Below are 10,523 nucleotides of genomic sequence, written 5' to 3' on the forward strand. Positions count from 1 at the left end.
TTAATGATCCTCAATTCTCTAAGAAAGGTTTAACATAAATTAGTAACACATCCCTAAAATATTGAATCGTTTTTCTAAAAATTTTAATTTAAAAAACTTTGACACTCAAGATTTTACGTGATGCCAAATTTTCTTAAACCGAGTACAATCATATCAAATAGTATTTGGTTAAAAAAGAGGTCCAGCTCAAAGTCAAACTCGAAACAAGAATGAATGACTTGAGCCCTCCTAAAAAATTACATTTAAGCTTTGTAAAATTTAAAATATTGCATTTAAATATCATAAGTTATATATCTATCAATTACACCTTATTTTAAAGTCAGAAAATATGATTTTAGATATGTAAGTACAAATTTTTAAATTAATAAAAGTTCATTAATATTTTACTCAAACTAAACTTAAGTTTGTGAATTCACCAAACCAAACAATATAAAGCTTGAGCTTAGCTCAAGAGCTGAACTAGAATGACTCAAATTTGAGCTTATCTTAATTAGTCGGTTTAACTTGTTTATAACCGTTGCTCTCATTCAAACCACTTTCAACTTGCAAAAGCATGAGCTTAAGTAAAGCTCAAACCCAAATTGTGAATTTAATATTCAAGTATGCAATTATTATTACAATTATTAAAGAATATAAACTCATACTTTTATAGTAGGCTCAAAATATTATCCAATTTAGATATACTCGTAGGGTGTTGCAATTTCCAACATTCATATTACTTAAGATTCGAATAAACCGAGTGTGTTCAGAGCCAAGGAGAATTGTAAATGGGAGTGACAACAGACTTGACTTGGAGATACTTATGAAGAGCATCCAATCCCAAATCCCTGCCAAATCCACTCATCTTGTATCCTCCATAAGGGCAATCCTTATCAAAAGCAAAATAGCAATTGATCCAGACAATGCCTGCCCTAATTGATCTTGACACTGTGTTGGCCACGTCTATGTTCTTGGTCACAATTCCTGCTGCTAGCCCATATTTAGTGTTGTTGGCACACTTGATAGCCTCCTCAATTGTCCTGTAAATCAATTACCAACAATATAAGAACATTTTAATGTGATCATATGTTAAGCTTAATAAAATGAGTAAATAACATAACATTGTCCCACCCAAGGTTTGGTTTTAAAACATTGGTTAAAATTGATCAACCGTTAATTTTGAAATTATTAGAAGGAAAATTGATTAAAAATTTATCAAAAGACTTTCTAAATATTTCCAAATTTTCAGCAACCCCCTAAAAATTTCATAAAGAATCTCAATATTTTAAAAAATTATGTTTATCCCCTAAAATACGATTATACAACAAAAACACTTATATCCATAAGAAGAGAGGAAGATGCAATAAGGGTGGAAGATAAAATGATTCTTATATAATTTGAATATTTATAAGATTATTTTTAATTTTTGTTAATTTAGAGTTGTATGATAATTTTGAAAAATAAAATAGTAGGGAAAAAATGGTAATTTCACTCCTTAATATTGTTGTTTCATTAACCTAGTTTAATTTTGGATGAAAAAGTATTATTTATGCTTAATTTAGAATATTAAAAAAATGTTATTTATGCAAAATAACTCTAATAAAATCAATGTTAAGTGGTAAAAATTTTCCGTTCTGATTGATCTAGGAAGTTCAGGGAATTACTTGAACTTCATCAATGACATGACAGGGCCAAAGATTTCATCTTTTGCTATCAGCATGTCCTCCTGCACAAGTTGTGAGATTTGCAGGTTAAAAAGGCAAATCCTTTGATGAAAATTTCCAGTAACTGCTTAAAATTTTACCTCAACATCAGTGAAAACTGTAGGTTCAATATAATATCCCTTCTCCCCACAAGGCTTTCCCCCTGTTAGCAAAGTGGCTCCTTCTCTTTTTCCATGCTCAATGTAAGACAGAATTCTTTCAAACTGCTTCTTATCGACCTGTCGAAAAAATTATAATGTCAAAATCTTGTTGGTTTTACTAGCTAAATTTATTGTAGAATTGCAAGTGAAGAGGTTTGGGTTCAAGATTTAATAGTATTATTTTAAGATCAAATGTTTGACTTATCTCGTTTAATTTTATAAAGTAAAAACTTATTGTAAAACTTAAAATTCATAATACCTGTGGCCCTTGACGGACTTTAGGATCAAAAGGGTCCCCAACTACCCAAGCTTTGGCCTCCTCTACCAATTTTCTTACAAATTCATCATAAATCCCTTCTTGAACATAGACACGTGAACTTGCCACACAAATTTCTCCCTATAGAATTCATAACCCAAAGAAGAGTTAGCTAAGCTGTATATAAATATATGTATGTATACGATCCTATGCGCGACTAGTTTGTGCATAATTGGAATATATAAATACTAAACCTTGTTGAACACGATACCCAAAAGAGCAAGTTCGGCTGCTTTATCTACATCAGCATCATCAAAAATCAAGAGAGGCGATTTGCCTCCTAATTCTAGTGAAACTGCTTTCAAATTGCTTGCTGCTGCAGCCTGCATTACTTTTCGTCCTACTTCTGTAGACCCTGTAAAACTAACCTGTAAACAAGACCAAGGCTCACTAAATTTACAGCCTAATCTTCCCAAATTAGCAAAAGATGAAATTTCTATGCATTATGTCTCACTTTATCAATGTCCATATGTGAGCTAATAGCAGCACCAGCAGTGGGTCCAAATCCAGTAACAACATTGATCACACCATCAGGTATACCAGCCTGAAACATCAAGAACTTATAAAACATGAGTCTGATCATCATTTGAAAAATATTTATGAAATTGAAGTAGAAAATTTGTTTTTACAAGCTTAGCGAGATGGGCATAAAAAAGAGCAGAAAGGGGCGTTTGTTCGGCTGGTTTGATGACCATGGTACAGCCAGCAGCTAAGGCGGGGCTAGCCTTCATGAAAAACATGGAAGTAGGGAAATTCCAGGGGATAATATGTCCTACAACACCTATGGGTTCAAGCAAAGTATATGCCTGAAACGGCTGTGACATTTTCAACACCTCCCCGTGAATTTTATCCGCTGCTCCCGCGTAGTATCGAAGATGGTCAGCTCCCTGAGGAATATCCACAGCCTTGCCCCAACCGAACAACTTCCCAGCATCAATAGTATCCAATGCTGCTAATTCTTCTAAGTTTTCATCTATTAAGTCCGCAAATTTCCTCATTATTCTTCCTCTTTCCTGTTCCATCACCGTATATCAGAATCAGAAAAATGCATTAGTCTGTCTGATTATATTGACATTTAAAAGTGCTGAATCTTTGCAGTCTTCACTGAAATAACAATAACCATTTCAAGTTCTTAACACTACATATCTGCCTTTGCCAATTAATACGGTTTTAATTTGGCCAAAGGACCTCCTTTTATTTCAAGTTCCCACCCCTTAACTTTGAAAGTCTCATTTATCCACCCATGAGTAGTTAAAATTAACAGAACTCTAACTTCTTAAAATTTTATTTTTTTTTCTCCCCCCTAAACCCTAAAAACTAACTATTTCCCCCATAAGTCAAGTTTTAAAAAATGACATTTCTCCCCTAAGGCTTAGTTTTCAAACTTCGGCGTCATTGTTAGCGACCTCTCCCTCCTGAATCTTCTTCTCTTTGGCGATCTCTCTCCTCTCAATTAGACACCCGATCGGCATTGAATGAAGCTGGAGAGATAAAGACAAAAATCTTGTCTTTGTCTAAGAAGACGAAGAGCTTCGTCTTCGTCTTTCTAAACGAGATCTTTATAGGTCAAAGTTCTAAAGGAGGGGAGAGAGACTATTAAAGTATGGTGATGCATCAGAGAATCTTTGTCACTGGCAATGGTGCTAGGGCTTGAAAACTAAACCCTAGGGGGGGAGTGTCATTTTTTAAAACTTGTTTTAGGGAGCAAACATTTAGTTTTTAGGGTTATGAGAGTGAAAAAGAGATTAAATTTTAATTTATTTTTAATATTATAGATGAAATAATGATTTTGCCCTTAAAACTAATAGACTTAACCTCGTATGGGTGGGTGTTTTAGATTTTCATAATTAAAGGATGAAAGTTGAAAAAAAAAAAATACTTTGGGAGGGAATAAGTCCTTTAGCCTTTTACTTTTACATAACTTACAGAGCCAGACAAGCGTGGCCAAGGGCCATAATCGAAGGCCTGACGGGCAGCCTTGACTGCAAGGTCAACATCGTCCTTGTCTCCTTCGGCAATCCTTGCTATCACTTGACCTGTTCTTGGATCTATTGTCTCAAAAGTTTTCCCTATTAAGAAACAAAATTATCCTTTTCTGATCTCACACCGACAACCACTTTATAATTGAATATCACATGCTCTAACTACTTAATCATAAACCTACCAGTAAAAGAATTCAATATATATTTTTAAGAATATCTGAGTAGCCGACTCTACTGATAAATTAATAGAAAAAATAATCATAAATGTAGTTATTGCTAACTCAAACAAGAAACCCAGAATATACATCAACCAGAGAACCCCATTCTATTTTCATAAATGCAAAATATATATATATATTATAATATGGTAAATAAAGAAATCAAGTAAACCAATCTTGCAAAAGGCAGCAACTAAAACAGTTGGTAGTGAGCATAGGTAAGCCTGAATACGAAATGTTCAATTTTTGCCATTTCAACTCGTTCAGTGTTTCTCTGGAAGTGAATAAATAATAAAGAAAAAAAAAAAAGGTGAAATGGGTGTGTTCATAAAACAAACGGGAAGAGGAGAAAATCAGAGAGGATGAGAACAGAGGCAAGATTCTGTTCATTAACAGACCTTCATATGAAGAGATAAAAGTTGGGAAATTCTCCGAACTAGATTTTTCAAGTGAAAACAAGCTTAACATGCATTAAAGCATGCACTGACAGATACTAACAAAAACACATATGCATAGGAGAATCAGTTCAGTTTAACATCTATGGCTAAACTGTTTTGACTTGGACATTTTCAGCTGGATTCTTCTTAGTTGATTAGCCTTGCTTATAGCAAATAATGACAGATCTTTTCTTTCTTTTTGAGAAATAAAAAATATAAGCAGTGATTGTATTAATAAGATATAAGAAAAGACATGGAATATTGTTCAACAGGTCAAGAATGAAGCATTGATGAACAGAAAAAGTAATTAAAAGTCAGTCACAGAATCTCAACTGATTTTGTCAAACAAGTGAAAGAGAAAGGGAAAAAAACCTGAAACAGCATCAACAAATTCTCCATTGATGAACAGCTTAGTAAACCTGATCTTGGGGATATTAAACTCGGAAGAACTTACATTGGGATAAGTTGCCATCTTTTACAAAGTCTCTCTACCTGGCATTACCAACTCCTGTGTTTGATCTCTTTTTTAAAACGCAATGGCAGTATTTGTAGGCCCTAGATAATTAAAAAAGGAGAAAATATAAATAAATATATAACAATAAGCAAGTCATTCAAGATTTGCTGCTGTCACAGCCTATGACTCTAAGTTTCACAGCATTGTAGCCTCTTGGCAAATACCAGAAGTAACATGATTCCTGCTGGATGGGGGAGAAGATAGATGGGGTGTCTGTGTTTCCTGATAAAATATTTTGATATATGAGCATATGTTACCAACAACTTTTATTTGAATTAATTTGTTTCCTGATGCTTTGATTTTATTTTTTCCTTTTGGACTTTCTGTAGATGTATAGCGTTTCAGATATGAGCTTTAACCTTTTCATCCATAGACGTTGCTATCAAAACGTCAACAGATTTTGGTGAATAACCAATAAGAACAATCAGTTTAATATCTTGAATTCTTACAAAGTTCCCTGAAGCCCCAGCTGAGAATAAGAGAAATAATAAAATTACGTTTAAAAACAAATTATATAAATTTATCAAATACTTTTTGATCATTTTAAAATTATTTAATTAGATATTATTATATCAAATTATACGAATGAGTTTTTACATTTTGTTTGTATATATAATACAATAAAACAGTATACTTAGTTTAAGTACACATTTAATGTATCATTATATAATTTAATAATTTTAAATTAATAATAAAATAATATTCTATTATATAATAATATATATAAATATATCTTTAAATATGTTTAAACTAGATATATATAATATTATTTTGTATAATATCACTGACAAAAATTATCGCCTAACTTGCTAAACCTACGGACCTCAGTTTATGGGGTTAGCCGCTTATATTTAAACCTTCCAAACAGAAGGATAATTATAATGAAGTAGGAAGAGAAATGCTACTAAAAGAAGACTTGTCATCTTCACATCATACACTAAAATTGTAGATACACATTTTTTATATATAATTTAAATATATAAATTATTTATCATCATATATATAATTAAATAATTTTAAATTAAAGATAAAATAATTTTTAATTATATAATAATATATTATTTATGCACTTAAATTGTGTATTAAAAATATACATATATAACATTTTTCCATATTATATTACAATTTTAAATTTGGGAGAGCGTCTCAGCATTCTGGTTTACTTCTTTTTTTTTAATACAACTAGTGAAGAATAGAAAATGACAGCATTGCTGGTCAAGTTCATCCATATGGAATTCACCAACTTAAAGATTTTCACAAGGATAATAAGAAATCAGCATGGTCAAAATTTGAGAACAGGAATCAGATCCAGCTTCCAAACAAGTAATTTATAATGCCTCTATGGGGAATCTGAACCATTTCCAGATTTAATTCCGAAGTAGTAATAGGTAATAAACAAAGGAATTCAAAAACATAATGCCAACTACCAAAATATCTAAAAAAACCAAATTACTAATGGTCAGACCAGTGTTTCTTGCATACTATTGTGTATATGATTGAGACTGGTAAGAGGAAGCTGGTGCAGAACTGTAATCATACACACCATAGCCAGTCTGTGAACTATTCGAACCACTGGCTCTGAGCCCACCAGCAACTATATTGTCTACTGGAAGTGAGTAGTGCTGTTGAGGGATAGAAGCAGGACTTTGAGAGTGTGGTACACCATAAGTTGTTGCATACTGAGCAGCAGCAGCACCTTCATAGACAGTTTGGTTAGGATAGTTGTATGGGGTAGAATATCTTGCAGCTGGGCTATGCAGAGTAGGAGGGGCTGGGTTCCTGCGACCAAAAGATTGGTAAGCATTTGAAAACTTGGCTGCTTTAGCCGGCCGAAAGGTAGGTGGTCCACCACTACGGCTACTACTAGAACCATGACCTCGCTTATTTTGGGGTTTGCTATTGGTTGCTGAACTTTTCTTTCTTGCTGCCTTGTTCTTTTCAAGCTGAGCAGCTCGCTTCCTTAAGCTATCAACAGAGAACTCTGATTGAAGCTTATGGTCTTCTATGCATTTGATGATGGCTTTAATAGAATTCAATTCCATATTGGTTGAATCCTCCTGAAGTACAATAGTTGACAGATATTAAGAAAAGCTTAGTTTATTGGTTGTATTGCATGTGGCAGTTAATTGAAAAACAGAAGGAAAAAGTCAACATACTGTTGCAGCATTGCTATAATTGCCATTCTTCAATATAGATGCGGATTTTCTTTTGGAGTTCCGGAGATGGGACTTGAGCAGAGAAACAGGAGGAAATCTTTCAGTCAAGCTGGATTCAGAAGCAAAATACACTGCCTCTATCTCTTTACCATTCTTCACTAATTCATCAATTATATCTGCAAAATTAATAGATTTCTTCAATCAAGTGAGGCAACTGATAAAATTCTGATACAATAAAAGGCAACCGACCAAAAAATACAAAACCAGAGAAATCACTTTCTGTTAGTTCATCTTTACTTTATAATAGCATTTCCTTTTAAGCATTTGATTTTATATAATCCTCGTGAGATAGTCTTGTTGGTTAGATTTCTTGTCACGAAAGCATTGAAACTCAACAAAGTTAGCAACAAATTATAGTAAATTCTGAAACCCAATATCCCATAGATCATTATTTTTTTATATCATTGGGTTTTTGCTTCAACATATTAATTTTGATAATCTGAATTCTATAATCTAAATAAAATGGCATGCTCAATATATTGCAATGATCTACACCGTCAACACACGTCTTTGATCCTTGGGGGGGCACCCTAGTGTAAACTAAGTAACAAAAGAGGGTATAGAGACTACATAATGAAGTACATATTTTTCATTTATTTATTTAAAATCAGCATAAATGCAACTTCACATATAGCAAATCAGAGTCCTACTTTCCAATATTGAACCTCTAAAAAAATCAAGATGTGTGGAATCTGTACTAATGCATATTTTGAAGAAGTATACAACATGAATTACAAAGTCGCTAAGTTTGGGCGGTAGGAAAAGATTGTCCATTCATATACTCCGAGAGATGGAAAAAGTATCAGTTATATATTCTCATGAAGATTTTGAAAACCTTGTTTGCCTGGACCTGACCATGTTGTATCAAAACCAAGAGTAATGTAATGAGAGCATGGGATGCTATATACATTTGAAAGAGAATAAATGTGTGTATCTTCCTGAAATAAGAAAGCAAGCAGAAGAAAATGCAACATTGTGCATTCTAATATGATTCTTAGACTACTGAGAACACTAAATATTGATTCTCTCATGGGAAAATTTAGTATTAAAGATGTCTTATTCTCATATTTGTCTACCGCAGGAAATTTGAACAACTACACTGTATGCCATACAGTCATATAAAGAAAGTTTTCATCTTTTACAAGAAAATGCAAATAGCAGTTTATAAAGAAATTTTCATTTCACTCCACATAACTCTTTTCTTTAAAGTTATAAAGAACAAACCTCCTAGTTTCTCACCGAAACCTAAACATGCTGCAAGCCTAGCCATATCCCTTCTGGAGGCAAAATCCAAAACCAATTTTCTTAGAAACTCGTTATCAAACCTCGAACTCAACCCAAAACCGACCACCATTTGCAAAAACATAACAGCCTCCGCGGGGCCCAATTCAGTATCTAACATTTGCTCCTTCCACCTCTCCAAAATCCCCGCCGCTCTGTCCACCACCCTTCTCGCAAACTCAGGCCCCACCGCCTTTTTACAGTTATTTCCTTCCGGAAACAAAGCTTGAACCAGCATTCCACAAGCCCACCTTTTATCAGTAACCCCAATTTTATCCATCTTCTGAACTAAAAACTCCTCCACGGCGTCTAGGAGCAGTCTCGGTGGGTCCACGGACTCCGTTATTGCCCCAGAGATCTCAGCGCGCAACGACATGGATTCCTTACGTTTGGAGATGATGAATTTTAATAGTCCAGAGGAGTCCATTTTACGACATAAGGATTTTAAGGTCTCGGATAGGTCGGTGGATTTCGCAGGTTTTCGAAATTCTTCCACGGCGGCTTCTTTTTGGTCGTTGAGGAGAGCTACGGCGGCTGCCTCGCGTTCGGGGATAGAGTACTCGCGCTGGCTGAGGGATTGGAGAGTTTCGGTGGAGGTGGATTCCAAAGAGAGGAATTTCGAATCTAGGGATTCGGACTTACGGGAAAGGGACTCTTGGAGGGAAGTGAAATGGGAAGATAGGGTTTTAAATAACTGAGTGCATGAGGAAAGAATCGCTCTTTGTGCCTCCAGGTCGTCAAAGAATTGCTCCACTGTGTCTGTTTTGATCGATAACTCAGTCGCCATTGTAAGGAGATTTAGTGAAGCCTTCAATGGTTAACAAAAACCCGAAACCCTAAACCTAAGCGAAGAAATGAAAACAAGAAGATATTTACGGTACTGTTTTTTTAATTTTTGTGATTCTTCTCTGCCTTAATTGTCTGGCGTCATTTTCTACCAGGAAGAAGACTCCGTGAAGTGTGAACAGAGGGAACGATGTCGTATTTTTTGCTTTTAACCTCATCAATTTGTTGAGGGACAGTAAAACGCAATAATATCAAATAATATATAATATATTTAAAAGGCCAATAATATTAAATAATAATTTGAGTTAAAATGGTAAAAAATAAATGGGTAATATTATATATATAAATAATAAGATGATTAAATAATTTTAAATTAAAATAAAATAATATTTAATTATATAATAATACATCATTATTTATATATAAAATAATACATAATATTTATTTATATAATTTTATTAAAAATAAAAATGTTTAATGTAATAAAGTAAAATTGATATTTATACACAAGATAGAAACCAAACCAAGTTCGGGAATTTGTGGTATCGTCTGTATCTTCCATTACATCTCTGTTTTCTTAAGAAAGATCCTGGAAGGATCAGTAAAACGCAGAGAGAATGATCGGGAGAGATGATCAGGCGCTTCCCATGTGAACCCTTCATCAAAATTCCGTAGGTTTAGGAATCTCGAAGGAGACACAGACTCAAGCATCTTCTTCTCTTTCTTAAAGTTCCACAGAACTTTCCACCTTAACTTGGTTGGTCCAGAGGTAGAGGATGAATTCACAGGTCTAATTTTGCCTCAACTCTGATCCAATCAAATGATTCTACTGTCTCTGTCCGAGTTCACTTGATCATATAATCTGTGTACCTAATTGTATACTCAAAAATACATACACATAATTTCATTGAACTTTTAAAGAATCAGACA

General features: G+C 33.7%; 2 protein-coding genes across 5 annotated transcripts; both read right to left on the bottom strand.

The window, feature by feature from the left end:
* Nucleotides 1-543: 543 nt before the first annotated feature.
* Nucleotides 544-5,599, bottom strand: LOC123200334 (aldehyde dehydrogenase family 2 member C4-like). 3 transcript variants are annotated; one of them, XM_044615485.1, is made up of 10 exons: nucleotides 5,475-5,599; nucleotides 5,169-5,351; nucleotides 4,086-4,228; nucleotides 2,789-3,172; nucleotides 2,614-2,703; nucleotides 2,354-2,527; nucleotides 2,103-2,240; nucleotides 1,784-1,921; nucleotides 1,644-1,705; nucleotides 544-1,019 (listed from the first exon to the last, which is right to left on the bottom strand). In XM_044615485.1, exons 2-10 carry the CDS (start codon nucleotides 5,266-5,268, stop codon nucleotides 746-748), a joined length of 1,503 nt encoding a protein of 500 aa, XP_044471420.1. In that variant the 5' UTR covers nucleotides 5,269-5,351; nucleotides 5,475-5,599; the 3' UTR covers nucleotides 544-745. The 3 variants fall into 3 exon arrangements, with proteins under 3 accessions (XP_044471420.1, XP_044471419.1, XP_044471421.1); XM_044615484.1 differs by having other exon boundaries at nucleotides 5,169-5,599; XM_044615486.1 differs by having other exon boundaries at nucleotides 5,251-5,597.
* A 1,024-nt stretch (nucleotides 5,600-6,623) lies between these two features.
* Nucleotides 6,624-9,780, bottom strand: LOC123201087 (FRIGIDA-like protein 4a). 2 transcript variants are annotated; one of them, XM_044616540.1, is made up of 3 exons: nucleotides 8,766-9,780; nucleotides 7,467-7,642; nucleotides 6,624-7,367 (listed from the first exon to the last, which is right to left on the bottom strand). In XM_044616540.1, the coding sequence occupies exons 1-3, from the start codon at nucleotides 9,592-9,594 to the stop codon at nucleotides 6,792-6,794; spliced, it is 1,581 nt and encodes a 526-aa protein (XP_044472475.1). In that variant the 5' UTR covers nucleotides 9,595-9,780; the 3' UTR covers nucleotides 6,624-6,791. The 2 variants fall into 2 exon arrangements, with proteins under 2 accessions (XP_044472475.1, XP_044472474.1); XM_044616539.1 differs by having other exon boundaries at nucleotides 8,751-9,778.
* Between the last annotated feature and the right edge of the window lie 743 nt (nucleotides 9,781-10,523).

This window comes from Mangifera indica, chromosome 17 (assembly GCF_011075055.1).
Source record: "Mangifera indica cultivar Alphonso chromosome 17, CATAS_Mindica_2.1, whole genome shotgun sequence".
In the NCBI taxonomy this organism is placed as follows: domain Eukaryota; kingdom Viridiplantae; phylum Streptophyta; class Magnoliopsida; order Sapindales; family Anacardiaceae; genus Mangifera; species Mangifera indica.

Coding starts and splice junctions, on each gene's coding strand:
- LOC123200334 (XM_044615485.1), bottom strand. CDS start 5,268: ATGGCAACTTATCCCAATGTAAGTTCTTCCGAGTTTAATATCCCCAAG. Junction 2,241..2,353: donor TGGGTATCGTGTTCAACAAG/GTTTAGTATTTA, acceptor TGAATTCTATAG/GGAGAAATTTGTGTGGCAAG. Junction 1,922..2,102: donor AAGTCCGTCAAGGGCCACAG/GTATTATGAATT, acceptor TTTTTTCGACAG/GTCGATAAGAAGCAGTTTGA.
- LOC123201087 (XM_044616539.1), bottom strand. CDS start 9,594: ATGGCGACTGAGTTATCGATCAAAACAGACACAGTGGAGCAATTCTTT. Junction 7,643..8,750: donor TTTCGGTGAGAAACTAGGAG/GTTTGTTCTTTA, acceptor TTAATTTTGCAG/ATATAATTGATGAATTAGTG. Junction 7,368..7,466: donor ATTATAGCAATGCTGCAACA/GTATGTTGACTT, acceptor ATTGTACTTCAG/GAGGATTCAACCAATATGGA.